Genomic DNA, 15,116 nt, shown 5'->3' on the forward strand with positions numbered 1-15,116 from the left:
CGCGGCCGCGTCACGTGTCCACAGCACTGTTGTATGAGGGAAAATGTATCGTCTCGGCCAACAGTACTTCTCCAAGATCGCTTTCAATTCTTTTGTCTTCACGGTGCCGAGGGACTATTTTCATTTTGCGAGACAACACAATAAAGGCTTGTCGTGTATTGGCTGATTTTGGCTGAAAGTCCACGGTTGATTTTGGCGGAAGAAAACATGCCGAGAGCCAAGAAGAAGAGCGGCAGAGGTGAGTGCGGCCTTTGAGGCGCGCGAAGGCCTCGCCCGGCGGGACGGGAGTTGTAGTCCTTTAGCCGCCGCGACGCCATTGAAATGCATTACACGTGTCCCCCCGGTGGACTACAAACGCACCTACGTGGATAGCTAGCGGCTGACAAAGCAGCCACAACGTGACAATACACGACGAAGCGCCGTTTTGTTCTCACGTTTTTACATTCAACCTCTTAATAATAACTTAAGTTTTGTATTAAGCACACGAACAAACCGTTGATTTGATCCAGTGTGCCTTTTTTTGAACGTCCATAAGCTAACCGCTAACGTTAGCTCACTTGCTAACGTCCGTGTTTGTTTTTGTATAGCGGGCCAAAAACAAAAATGGGGGCGAGCTGGGACATGAAGTGGCTGCTTTTGGGACTTACTTCGGTACAATGAGGCGTTGGACATTGTTGGCTGACGTCCCCGTGATGTAACGGAAGAGATTGCGGACATTAGTCGGTTGTTTTTGGGGCGTGATGAAGGCGGTGTCCCACTGCACATTGTCGAAGTGGGCCGATACCATGTAAACCAGGGGTGTCCAAACTTTTTCCACTGAGGGCCACACATGGAAAAAATGAAGGCCTACTTAAAAAGAGCTTTTCTTGTTTAAACGGGGAAAGCAGGTCCATTCAATGTGTCATACTTGATCATTACGCGATATTGCCATATTTTTGCTGAAAGGATTTAGTATAGAACCTTGCCGATGAAGTTCACAACTTTTGGTCGCTAATAAAGAAGCCTTGCCTGTACTGGAAGTAGCAGACGATGTGCGCGTGACGTCACCGGTTGTGGAGCTCCTCACATTGTTTACAATCATGGCCACCAGGAGCGAGAGCGATTTGGGCCTAGAAAGCAACTATTTCCCCATGAATTTGAGTGAGAATAAAAGATTTGTGGATGAGGAAAGTGAGAGTGAAGAACTAGAAAGAAAAAAAAGACAGGGCAGTGAGAGCGATGCGGATGTTATTTGACACATTTACTAGGATAATTCTGGAAAATCCCTTATCTGCTTATTGTGTTACTAGTGTTGTAGTGAGACTATACTGTCATACTTGAAAGTCGGAGGGGTGTGGCTACTGGTGTGGTGACCGCCAGTGTCTCTGAGGTAAGCCACGCAGCTGCCTTTTTGACAGGTGCACGATGAACGACGCAAGATCCGCTCATATCTACGGTAAGAGCTGACTTATTACCACAATTTTCTCACCGAAACTTGCCGGTTGACATGTGGTCGGGAACCATGTTCGCTTGACCGCTCTGTTCCATGGTAAGGCTTCACCTTCGGGAATGTAAACAAGGAAACCCCGTGTTTGTGTTGCTAAAGGCAGCCGCAATACACCGCTTCCCACTTACATCTTTCTTCTTTGACTTCTCCATTATTAATTGAACAAATTGCAAAAAGATTCAGCAACACAGATGTCCAGAATACTGTGGAATTATGCGATTAAAGCAGACGACTTTTAGCCGTGATCAGTGCTGGAAGAACATGTCCGCTACAACCGGTGACGTCACGCGCACACGTCATCATTCCGTGACGTTTTCAACAGGATACTTTGTGGGAAATAAAAAATTGCAATTTAGTAAACTAAAGCGGCCGTATTGGCATGTGTTGCAATGTTAATATTTCATCATTGATATATAAACTATCAGACTGCGTGGTCGGTAGTAGTGGCTTTCAGTAGGCCTTTAAAAATTATCGCTTTTTAAATGTTTTATGTGGAAAAAGTATTGCATATGTTGTGTGGTTGCCATATAAAAACATCAGTTTTGACAACAGAGCATAAAACAAACAAAATAATAGTTTAAACTTTAAATTGACGGATATATCGGAAGTTGATCTTGAAATTTAAATGTTAAAAAAATAAATAAAAATGCATCACTTTGAGTGGGGAGCCTTTCAGATCTCAAATATATTTAGTAGGATTTTATTGAACTTTTCACTGTGATTACTCCAAAATAATAAATAATTAAAATCAATGGTGTCCTGCATTATTGATCTTTGAGGGCTTTAATTGCTAAAGAAAGGAACTCTCCTGACGGAATCAATAAAGTACTATCTATCTATCAAAATACTGCATATTTCAGTTTTACTATAAAAAAACAAAGTTGTCTTTGACAGAAAAGGCAAAAAACCTTATTTGTTTTACTTTATATAAACCTAAGGTTGATATAGAGACATACTGTAAGAATTAAATAAAAAATAATAATGATTTGACTTATTTTTAACATTTCAGTGACTGAGGCACTCTATGCTCCCCAGGAGCCCTAAGGATTAAAAAAAAAAAATCATATATTTTGTTATGGTTGGAAAATGAAAAATATCAAAATGGCCCCTGCATGCTTAAATTTTTCCGTGTGCGGCCTTCTTTGGAAGAAGTTTGGACACCCCTGATATAGATATTTCTGGAACTAAACAGTACAGTAAAGTCTTTAGAGCGATATATAGTGATGTGCGATACAGCTTATTTTCTTTGCGATACAGAGTAAAATTCAGGCCAGTATTGGCAATGCCATCCAGTACCGATCCCGCGTGGAAATATACCGAATGTATCAGGGTTTGTAAATAACACTATCAACAACACAACATATATATATATATATATATATATATATATATATATATATATATATATATATATATATATATATATATATATATATAGATATAGATATAGATATATGTGTGGAACTAAACAGTACATTAAAGTGTTGAGAGCAGTATGTAGTGATGTGCGATACAGCTGATTTTCTTTCAGATCTGATACTGAGTAAAATTCAGGCTAGTATAGGCGATGCCGATCCAGTACCGATTCCACGTGGTAATAAACCGAATGTATCTGGGTTTGTAAATAACACTATGATAAACACAACATATATAGTGGAATTTAACTGAACTCAACAGTACAGTTAAATGTTTAAAGCGGTATGAAGTGATGTGCGATACAGCTGATTTTTTATCTTTTTTCCACTCCATCCGGTACCGAGTAAAATTCAGGGTAGTATTGGCGATGCCGATCAGGTACCGATTCCGTGTGTAAATATACATAATGTATATGGGTTCGAAAATAACACTATCAACGAGTCAATGTATACATTTTTGTGCAACTGAACAGTACAGTCAAGTGTTGAGAGCGGTATGTAGTAGGGTTGTCCCGATCCGATATTTGCCAAAAAATGCGTATTGGCAAGGCATGGGAAAATGCCGATCTAGATCAAGTTTTAAAAAAAAAAACCTCAGGTCCGTGTTTTCCAACACACCGATTTTAAAAAAACACATTCCACTCTTCTGCTGCTCCCTTATCTCCGTTCCGCATTTTCCAGAACACCTTCAAAACATCCACAGGTCTGCGTTCTAACCGTTCAGACGGCCGTGTGAATTAAGTTACGGTAAAAATGTCAGCTGTGTGGGATTATTTTATCCTACAAAACGAAAAAGATGAAGAGGTGGAGTGCAAAACATGCCACAATAAAGTCAAGCGTGGTGGTAAAGTTGTAAGACATTTTAATGACTTGCGAGTGAGAGGTTTTTTAGCACTTATCATGGATGAACAAAGGAGCAGGCTGATACCTGAGCATCTTTAAGTGCTCGTCTTTGTTAGAAAGAATCTCCCCATTATGCTTAGACTTCAATTGTCTGCCCCCCCCGACTGGGGCAAACAATTGAAGGGAGTTTGTAGAGATATATATATATATATATATATATATATATATATATATATATATATATATATATATTAAGTTTACATTTGTTCAAGAGCAAGTATTGATGCTGAGTTGTAGACATTTTATCCCACTCAGGTTGTTTGTGTGTTTTGCTTTTTTTAAAATAATGTTTACAGCATTATTTGCACTTTATACTAAGTAGTTCACTTTTTTACTGTTTAATGATGCCATTTCATGTATAATTTTTGATATTTTGTGTTTATCCTTGAATACCAACTATTGTGTATTATTCAAACTCATGTAATTCAGCTGGCTAGTTGTTATCAAGACCACTAAAATCCTTTTCAGCATGAATCTGACAACTAAGTGGGCTGAATAACTTTAAAATTTAATACATGCTCGGATAGGCAAGTATTGGATCGGAAGTGCAAAAACAATATCGGTATCGGATCGGAAATACAAAAACCAGGATCAGGACATCCCTAGTATGGAGTGATGTGCGATACTGCTGAATTTCGATGCTGAGTAAAATTCAGGCTAGTATCGGTGATACCGATCCAGTACCGATCACACATGGAAATATACCGAATGTATCTGGGTTTGTAAATAACATTAACAACACAACAATATATATAGATATTTGTGGAACTAAACAGTACAGTAAAGTCTTTAGAGCGGTATGTATTGATGTGCGATACAGCTGATTTTCTTTCCGATGCCGAGTAAAATTCAGGCTAATATTGGCGATGCCGATCCAGTACCGATTCCGCGTGTAAATATACCGAATGTATCTGGGTGTGTAAATAACACCATCAACAACACAACCTATATAGTGGAACTGAACAGTACAGAAAAGTGTTTAGTGTGGTATGAAGTGATGTGCGATATACAGCTGAGTTTCTTTCAGATCAAATACCGAGTAAAATTCAGGCTAGATCCAGTACTAATTCCGTGTGGAAATAACCTGAATGTATCCGGGTTGGTAAATAACACTGTCAACAACACAATATATAGATGTTTGTGGAACTGAACAGTGCAGGAAAGTGTTTAGAGGTACGTTGTGATGTGTGATACAGCTGATTTTCTTTCAGATCCGATACCGAGTAAAATTCAGGCTGGTATAGGCGATGCCGATCCAGTACCAATGCCGCAGGGAAATATACCGAATGTATCTGGAGAAGTTTAAGAAGAAGCATATTCTAAGTGTTGCTGCTCTTAGAGAATCCCTGACAAAACAAATGATGGCGTTATCCTGCACTGAGTGACTTACTGTATCTTTAGGGCTGTTAAAATTAACGAGTCAACTCTTTTGATTAATCACTGTCGCATTACTCATGAACACACAGATTAATCAGGTTGTTTTTGACCATACAAGCTCTTTTACATTAAGCGCGAAACAGTCAGTGATTAAATCAATGCATACGTCAGCAAAAAAAAAAAATGAGTAATGAGCCTGGAAAAACTGTAGATAAAACAGTTACCAAGTTTTGTGCAAATAAATGACATGCGTTCCAGTAAAATGTTTCAAAACAGTTCCAGGATGACATTCAGACATTAAAATTGCGTTTGTGTACAAACATGGTGGTCTTTCGAAAGCAAATTTGAATTATGCACATGACCTGTTATTACAGCAATCCAAAATCTGATTTCAAAATTAACAATCCTAGCTATCTTATTCATCGTCATCTCTGTAATTAGTTTCTCCAAATAGCCTACAATAAAATGATACACTCCCCTGTAGTTTGATAAGACCGAGTGACTTATTTTAATTGACATTCATTTTTAAAAAAAATAGACAAATGGCAACGCACTTACTTAGGCGGAAGAAAAAGTAGTTCCAACAAATTGTGTTCAATTTAGACAAGATCCCAATGTTTGTTACTTTATACTGTGTTCCTGTTAACAATATACATTATTTCAAGTACTTAGTTAAATTTGAAAATTAATATTAGAGTGAGAAGTCTAACATTGATATTTTAGTATCAATCCACATATCACTAGTTTAACGTCCATCCATGTGAGAGCAGGTTTTATTTGCACAGTAAATAGTGTGCACCGCCCTTGACCCTGTACAGCGATCTACCAACCAGCATGAGTATACGGTAGCAGATTAGATAACCACGTTTTTTTGCAACACTACCTGTGTTTTACCAATATTGCATAACGTCACGTTCTTTTTTTTTTTTTCCATCAGGGGGCCAGCATGGAAACGTGCAGCCTTTCAGCGACGAGGACGCTTCTGTCGAGACCCTCAGTCATTGCAGCAGCTTCAGTGACACCAGTGTAGCAGATGAAGGTGGGCCTCTGTTCGGCTTTTTTTTATTGTAATATTAAGAAAATATCGAAGTGCTCAAAGTTGTTCACTGTTAAGGTGCAGAGGCCAGCGAGGACACGGCCCAGGAGGATTTCCAGTACAAGCTCAAGGGGTTCATTGACAGCACAGTGGATAAGAGGTACTTGTTTACCTCATTAGTATGCAATAAGCATTCAAGCAGGAGCTTTAATTAACTTTTTTTATGCATCATTCTTTTTTTTTTTTAAGCGCCAAGACCAGACAGGGGGCTATGGACGGGCTCAAGACGGCAATGGCCACGCGCATCCTGTACGAGTTCATCTCAGAAAGAAGGATGACCATCACCGATAGCATCGAACGCAGCCTGAAGAAAGGTAACCGAACATTTTAAAGATATGAGCAAGAGGTTATGTTGGAGGCTACTGATGGGCGATATTGGTGTGTCCACCTCATTCAATGGGTTTTCTTTATTTTCTTGACTATTTACATTGTAGATTGTCACTGAAGGCATCAAAACTATAAATGAACACATGTGGAATTTTGTACTTAACAAAAAATGGTGAAATAACTGAAAACATGTTTTTATATTCTAGTTTCTTCAAAATAGCCACTCTTGGCATTCTCCTGATGAGCTTCAAGATGTAGTCACCAGAAATGGTTTTCACTTCACAGGGGTCCTAGTTTTGATGCCTTCAGTGACAATCTATAATGTAAATAGTCATGAAAATAAAGAAAACTCATTGAAATGAGAAGGTGTGTCCAAACTTTTGGCCTGTACTGTATATTGCAACATACATTGCAGCCTCTTGCAATAACGATATACGTCAGTTTATTTTTTCTATATAAATTGGCCGCTTTCTTTTGTATGTAAATGTTGTCTTACCTGCAGGCGCCTTAATAAAGCAGAGGCATAATTGGCCTGAACTAAAAGCTCGTAAATAGAGAAGTTCGTAAATCAAGGTTCAACTGTACTGACTCTTGACATTTTTCAAGATCATTAAAAACATTTTTGACTTGTATTATAATGTCCATTATAATCCAATAAAACACAAGATGTCAGCAAAACAATATTAATACTATTTTAGTTACTTCCAGAGGTGGGTAGTAACGCGCTACATTTACTCCGTTACATCTACTTGAGTAACTTTTGGGATAAATTGTACTTCTAAGAGTAGTTTTTATGCAACATACTTTTACTTGAGTAAATTTATAGAGAAGAAACGCTACATTTACTCCGCTCCATTTATCTGCAATCAGGTCGCTACTCGCTACTTTTTTTTTATCGATCTGTTAATGCACGCTTTGTTTGTTTTGTTTTTGTCAGACACGCATTCAAAGTAGGAACTACGCGTGCTTGCGTTTCACCAATCACATGCAGTCACTGGTGACGTTGGACCAATCAAACAGAGCCAGGTGGTCACGTGACTGTCACACGTGGAACCCGACATGTTGAAAAACTTATTGGGGTGTTACCATTTAGTGGTCAACTGTACGGAATATGTACTGTACTGTGCAATATACGAATAAAAGTTTCAATCAATCAAAAGTGTAAAGGAAAAAAGACACTTTTTATTTCAACCGTACTTCCCGTCAAAAGCCTAAAGACTGATCGCACAGTTCCTGTCTTCACAATAAAAGCGCCGCTCCATCGCGCCTGCACTAACAAAATAAGAGTCTCCGAAAGCCAGCGCAAACAAACTAGCAAGCTACGGAGTTTGCCGCCAATGTATTTCTTGTAAAGTGAATAAAAACTAATATGGAAGCTGGACAAATAAGATGCCAAAAACCAACGACTTTCATGATGTATTAGACAGGAAGGAGGAACTTTTTTTCTCCTCCATTTGAAAACCGGGACTTACCAGCACTATACTGTCTGTTTCTAATCAAAGTAAGTCATCAGAATCAGGTAATACACCAACTTGTATTCTTGTCTTCATTAAAGATAGGAATCTATATGTTAAACATGCATGTATATTCATTAAAACACCTTTAACATGTGAACAAAAACGGCAAAATAAATAAATATGAATTATATACTGTATATATAAATGTAAATATATATATATGATATGTGTGTGTATGTATATATGAGGTAGATTACCTCGACTTGGTCATTTATTAAGTAATTGATAAACGTTGAAAAACTTATTGGGGTGTTACCATTTAGTGTTCAATTGTACGGAATATGTACTGTACTACAATCTACTAATACAAGTTTCAATCAATCAATCAATCAATGCCTACTGTGCTGTTAAGTTATTGTGGCCCAATTTGCCTTATTGTTTTTTATTTTAATGTATCATTTAATATATAATATTGTTTTAGTTGTTTAAGAAATATTCCTGGCTCTGAATTTGCTCATTGCTATTTTTATGTTTTTGTGCATTATTTGTTGCCGTAATCATTAAACAAACAGGTTACTCATCAGTTACTCAGTACTTGAGTAGTTTTTTCACAACATACTTTTTACTTTTACTCAAGTAAATATTTGGGTGACTACTCCTTACTTTTACTTGAGTAATAAATCTCTAAAGTAACTGTACTCTTACTTGAGTACAATTTCTGGCTACTCTACCCACCTCTGATTACTTCCTACTATTTTGCCTTATAAGTCCTCCTTGTTTTTCCTGAATTTAATTATAACAAAAACAATTTTGTGTTAATAAAGCATTCATCTAATCACTTTAGTATCAACCATATACTGATCCTCTGCTTTATCGATTCTATAATTATAATGAAACTTTTTTACAACAGGTCACTCATTCTGGTTGCATGAAGATGGCCTAAACTTAGACTAAGAATTCCTTTTTATTGTCATTCAAATTTGAACTTTACGGTACAGATAAGAACAACATTTTGTTGAATTTGCATTGAATAAAACATACATTTAAAAAAACTGATATGTATGTATGTATATATATATATATATATATATATATATATATATATATATATATATATATATATAATAAAGCGATTTAAAAAAAAAAAAAAAAAAAACTTTATAAATGTAATATACATTTTTGAAAGTTATGAATCGGTATGAATAAGAATCGCGATTTAGATGTGAATTTTTTTTGTGCGCCGCTCATATTTAATATTCTAATTGTATAAATCTGCCTACCCTTTTAAGAGCTTGAGCTTAACGGTTTGCATAGCTATCTACGGTGTGTAGTGTAGCATGTTTAGCTAGCCCTCATCGTCTGGGATGATACCAGAGGTGGGAGTTCTTACGCACCTCACGATTCAGAAGCTATTGTTCGATTAAAAATCAATTACTCATGCATCTGTAATTTATCTGTTGATGCAGTTTTACATTTCTTTTCACTAAATAAGCATTTAGCACTTGCAGCTTTAAAAAAAACAGTGCACTTGTAATTATAAATAGTTGAATTACTTTGCATTATATTGATTAAATCAATGAAAATGTGTGCAAAAATAGAAACTAAAATAAAGGAGGGGGTCGGACCTCTTGGTGAAGTGTCTCACTGCAGTCAGCCTAATTTATGAACTGTCTGCATTATTTTATTTACAACAAATACATCGATTATTGACGTTTACTAATCAATTTTAAAATCGCCCATGTCTGATTTGCAATGAATCTAAAAATCATATTGTGGATGGGGCGTGGCTTGCGAACCTGCAGCAAAGTGGGGTGTCCCAGGACCGGCTTCGAGATCAGCGACAGGTGCGTAGACGGCCCACCTGGGCCTGGTTATCTAATCACCTGTCGCTCTGTTAAAAGGCAGCAGCCGGGAGGAGAGGGGTGGTGGAGCTAGAGTGAGAGCGAGAGAGTGACAAAGAAGGACAGAAAAGACAATTGCTGAAAGAAGCAAATAAAAATGTATTGTAACCCTGATGTGGGCTCTCATGGAATTGATTGGTGGTCCGAAGAACCCCCTGCAAGGCAAACCCCACAATTTGCTCTACCACCTCTTTTCTCCCGGCTGCTGCCTTTTTAACAGAGCGACAGGTGATTAGATAAACAGGCCCCAGTGGGCCATCTAGGCACCTGTCGCTGATCTCAATGCTGGTCCTGGCACACCCCGGTTCGCTGCAGGTGCGCAGGCAACGTCCCCCTCCGCACAAATATTTCCGCCACCTCTAGATGATACTTGCAATAAGTGTAGTGTATTTGTCTCTATGGAAGCGAGGATTGCTTACTTAGAAGGGGAGCGACATTAGCTGCAAGGACGCAACATTGCGGTTCTCTTGTCGCCGTCTAATTTGCAGGACATGCCTAGAACGTTTAATCAATGTAAAGTATCACGATAGTGTTAAAAACTCTGTCTTTGGCCAAAATTATATCAGAGCGGTCGACCAACAACTTGAAGGTTCCTGGTTCGAATCCAGCTTTCGCAATCCTAGTCACTGCCAATGTGTCCTTGGGTCACTCAACCCCCACTACTGTAAATGTAACTTAAATGTAGATAATGGCTTTCTCAATGTAAAGCACTTTGAGTCACTAGAGAACAGGCGCCATAAATATAGTTCATTTCACTTGCATCGTCTATATCGCACAACCCTAATGTCGGGGTGGTGTTTATTGCCTAGACGGGCCTGCCACAGAAGTGCCGACTAAGCAAGAAAAGAGACAGGTCAGCGTTTCCGACAGGAGTGCAATATGCTTGTAAGCGTTGGGTTAGCTGTAATTGTATGTTTGTGTGGTAAAACTGAAATCATCTCGTTTATTTAACACATGAAATTAGGGATTTATGTCTTGGTTTCATTTTTCATATTTGTATCGTTGAGGGGAGTTGCTGCTGGAGTACCAGTATGTGTTGCGAGCACTTTGTTATAAAGTTTGTCGTTTGCGCTGAGTCGTTACCCGCATGTCCTTTATTGTTTATTACCGCATTTTTCGGAGTATAAGTCGCTCCGGAGTATAAGTCGCACCTGCCGAAAATGCATAATAAAGAAGGAAAAAAAACATATATAAGTCGCATTTTTTGGGGGAAATTTATTTGATAAAATCCAACACCAAGAATAGACATTTGAAGGCAACGTAAAATAAATAAAGAATAGTGAACAACAGGCTGAATAAGTGTACATTATATGACTCATAAATAAGCAACTGAGAAAGTGCCTGCTATGTTAACCTAACATATTATGGTAAGAGTCATTCAAATAACTAACATATAGAACATGCTATACCTTTACCTAACTGTCACTCCTAATCCATAAATCCCATGAAATCTTATACGTCTAGTTTCTTACGTGAATGAGCTAAATAATAGTATTTGATATTTTACGGTAATATGTTCATTTCACACATAAGTCGCTCCGGAGTGTAAGTCGCACCCCCGGCCAAACCATGAAAAAAACTGTGACTTATAGTCCGAAAAATACGGTAGTGTTTCCAGTTCCATGTTGGGCTGTTTGTTTTCATCCATACACGAGTAAAACTGTCTTGCTTTTTGAAGACATTCTGTCAAACTAATTGCCCGCTATGACTTACGGTGCCTTCCATTTACCTCTGAAGTCGGAGCTGGGAATGACTTCCCAGCCGAGTTGTGGGCGATCCAGTTACGACGTCGGAAATCAAGGTGGCCATATCCACAAAAGCTGTTTTTGCGCTTGCCTTGTCTGAATATAAAGTTAAAGTATCAATGATTGTCACACACACACTAGGCGTGGCGAAATTTGTCCTCTGCATTTGACCCATCCCCTTGATCACCCCCTCGGAAGTGAAGGGAGCAGTGGGCAGCAGCGGCGCCGCACCCGGGAATTATTTATGGTCATTTAACCCCCAATTCCAACCCTTGATGCAGAGTGCCAAGCAGGGAGGTAATGGGTCCCATTTTTTTATAGTCTTTGGTATGACTCGGCCGGGGGTTTGAACTCCCAACCTACCGATCTCAGGGCGGACACTCTAACCACTAGGCCACTGAGTAGGTGATGAATATGAACAACCTTTGAAGGTTGCAGAATGAGTGCATATTTCCCCAAACACGATGAGTAAACTCTTTCAAAAGATGGTGTTTTAGGGCAAACAATAACACCATTTCAATGTCTTTACATGTGTTTTATGAAAACTATTTGCAATATGGCCGTCAGCAAAGAAAAATTCATAACTCAGCTGCACCGTTTTTTAAGTGGCATGGGACAAAGCGCATGAAAAAAGTATTAGTTTATACCCTGGAATTTACGGCAAATATAGTTTCTGCAAGTCTACTGCAATAAAGCGCACGAGAGAGAGTGTTGCAGCAAACTGTTAAAAGTGCAATTCGAATGATTGATGAATATGGCAAGCAGACATTTTTTTAAATATTATCTAGAAGGAGCTTGTACAGGGTTTTATGTGATGATAGAATTAATCATAGAAAACAATGGATAGATGGGGGTAATTTTCAAATGTTGCAATACCTGCAGGTGGGGTGATGGAGTGAAGTTAGTGCGCCAACATTCTTACATCAGCAGTTGTCTTTTCCAGGTAAAGGCGAGGAGCAGCGAGCAGCAGCCTCCCTGGCCTGCCTGCTCTGCATCCAGCTGGGCTCCGACATTGAGAGCGAGGAGGTCTTCAAGACCCTCAAACCCGTCTTCAAGAACATCCTGGCGGACGGTTCGGCCAATATTCTGGGCAGGCAGGCGGTGAGTCGCTAATCCCGGCGCGACGCTTTTGGGGCGTTGAAGGCGGCGACATCACCGCAGCTCTCATTGTAGGTGGCGACGAGTTTGGGCCTTTGTACGCTAGTCACGGAGGACGACGTGTTGGACGTGCGGGCCACCATGGAGTGCTTGGAGAACCTCTTCACGCGCTCGTACGCCCGGGGTGACGGTACAAGCCCCTCTATCAGCGCCCCCACCAGTCAGCTCCACACCAACGCGCTCCTGTCCTGGGCCCTCCTGCTCACCATCTGCACGGCCAGCCAGCTGAAAGACATCTTGCACAAGTACGTCCAGCAGCCGCAATATCTTCTTTTTGTTTACATTTTTGATTCATTCCTATTAGTGTTGTCCCGATATTTACATACTATTCAACATACACTGGTCCACTAAAAATGTCAGTGTTGTAACAGAGATTCTTCTGATACCTTAAACATCAGTTTCATATTACAATAAAGAACAATGTAGGCATTAAATAGTTGTAGGTAAGTAAACTGGTAATAAATTGGTTGCTGACCTTTGCAGTAACATATAGTGTTATTTCCCATTCTATTATTTTGTCACAACTATGAGGGACAAGCGGCAGAAAAATTAAATTTAATACTTTTTTTCCATTATTAATCAGTACATTAATTGATTAACGTGGACCCAGGCTTAAACAAGTTGAAAAACTTATTCGAATGTTACCATTTAGTGGTCAATTGTACAGAATATGTACTGTACTGTGCAATCTACTCATAAAAGTTTCAAACAATCAAAAGTCCAACAAAATAATACACAATAATACTACAGTAATTCCAAAATCAAACCCGGCCCAGCGACATTCAGAATCAACAGAACAATTACGAGGACACAAAAACATGACACAAAACAATCCAAAAGTAGTCAAACAAAAATGAATAATATCAACAACCGTATCAATATTAATAAGAATTCCAACAGAGCAGTGATCAGACATCTGTTATTTACATTATCACAGCCATTTATAAAAAATTAAATAAAAACATTAAAAAAATGAACAATAATGTCACAGTGGCTTACACTTTTATTGCATCTCATAAGCGAGACAACACATTGTGTCCAGTATTTTCCACCAAGATAAAATAAGTCATAGTTGAGGTTCATCTTAATAGTTAAGACAAATTTAAATAATGGATGCTATAGTCCAATGTATGACTCATTATCCCAACTAAATGCAGTTTTAAATGGAATATTAATATAATTGTTTATTTACTGCTATTTTCGGTTTTATCATGTTTAATCTACACTTCTGTTCAAATCTAATGATCCTTATTTTTCTGTTTGGATACTGTATATTAGTTTGGGTATTAGTACAAATTTGGGTATCTATCCATTACAAAGTAATTACAGGGTCATACATTGGTCATAATTAAAGTTCTCCTGTGTCCAGGGACATATTTTCTGAATTTATAAACAAAGTACAGAAGCTTTTGTAATAATAAAAAATATCTATTTTATTTCGACCATCCACAGGTTTGTTACTTGGTATCGTTAGTCTATTTGTGTAGATCCACCTATTTATTTACATTCAGGAGTGCTAGCTTGTTGTAGCAGTTAGTCATTATATCCTCCTACGGCAGGGGTAGGGAACCTTTTTGGCTGAGAGAGCCATACAAGCCAAATATTTTAAAAACTAATTTCTTGAGAGCATATACATTTTTTTTTAAGACTGAATACAACTAAATGCATGCATTTTTAAGTAAGACCAACATTTTCAGAGTATAATAGGTCTCTTATTCTTTGTAATTACATTGTTATTCTGAAGCTAACCAACAATAAATAAAATACTTCATACAGTTAATGGGACTTCTTGAACAGGTGCGGTAGAAACCGGGGGGATGGATTAAAATGCATGAGAATGTTTTATATTTTGAACGTTATTTTTGACACTGTGTTTACCAGCGGAATTATTCATTACTTAAGGTGTTAAGCAATGTAAACCAAGATTTATCTGAGAGCCAGATGCAGTCATCAAAAGAGCCACATCTGGCTCGAGAGCCATAGGTTCCCTACCCCTGTCCTACGGTGTGTAGTTAAGCATGTTTAGCTATTCCTCGTCCTGCAGAGATGATACTTGTAAGAACCTCACTTTATTTGTTGCCATGGAGGCGAGGATTAGATATACGGATGGATGTTTTATATTCATTGCGACATGTACAAGATTAAGTGTCGAGCAGTTAAAGTGCATCCATACATTCAAGAATAGCTTTAAAACATAGCTAAAATTCAGACATAAAAATATCTAAAATAATTTCAAACTGGCGGGGCTTCA

The 15,116-nt window shown here is 38.3% G+C and overlaps 1 protein-coding gene across 2 annotated transcripts in view; it reads left to right on the forward strand.

Annotated features, from left to right (window-relative positions):
- Positions 1 to 15,116, forward strand: part of LOC133561229 (interferon-related developmental regulator 1-like) — a 26,704-nt gene continuing 11,588 nt past the window's right edge. Inside the window, exons 1-6 of one of the 2 annotated variants that reach the window (XM_061914563.1) lie at positions 1 to 238; positions 6,119 to 6,220; positions 6,302 to 6,377; positions 6,467 to 6,591; positions 12,651 to 12,808; positions 12,881 to 13,110. In XM_061914563.1, coding sequence (XP_061770547.1) covers positions 208 to 238; positions 6,119 to 6,220; positions 6,302 to 6,377; positions 6,467 to 6,591; positions 12,651 to 12,808; positions 12,881 to 13,110 — 722 coding nt within the window. In that variant the 5' untranslated portion in view covers positions 1 to 207. Of the gene's footprint in view, positions 239 to 6,118; positions 6,221 to 6,295; positions 6,378 to 6,466; positions 6,592 to 12,650; positions 12,809 to 12,880; positions 13,111 to 15,116 lie in introns of both variants that reach the window. The other variant, XM_061914562.1, reaches the window with a different exon arrangement.

The sequence above is a fragment of the Nerophis ophidion genome, linkage group LG10, assembly GCF_033978795.1.
Source record: "Nerophis ophidion isolate RoL-2023_Sa linkage group LG10, RoL_Noph_v1.0, whole genome shotgun sequence".
In the NCBI taxonomy this organism is placed as follows: Eukaryota; Metazoa; Chordata; class Actinopteri; order Syngnathiformes; family Syngnathidae; genus Nerophis; species Nerophis ophidion.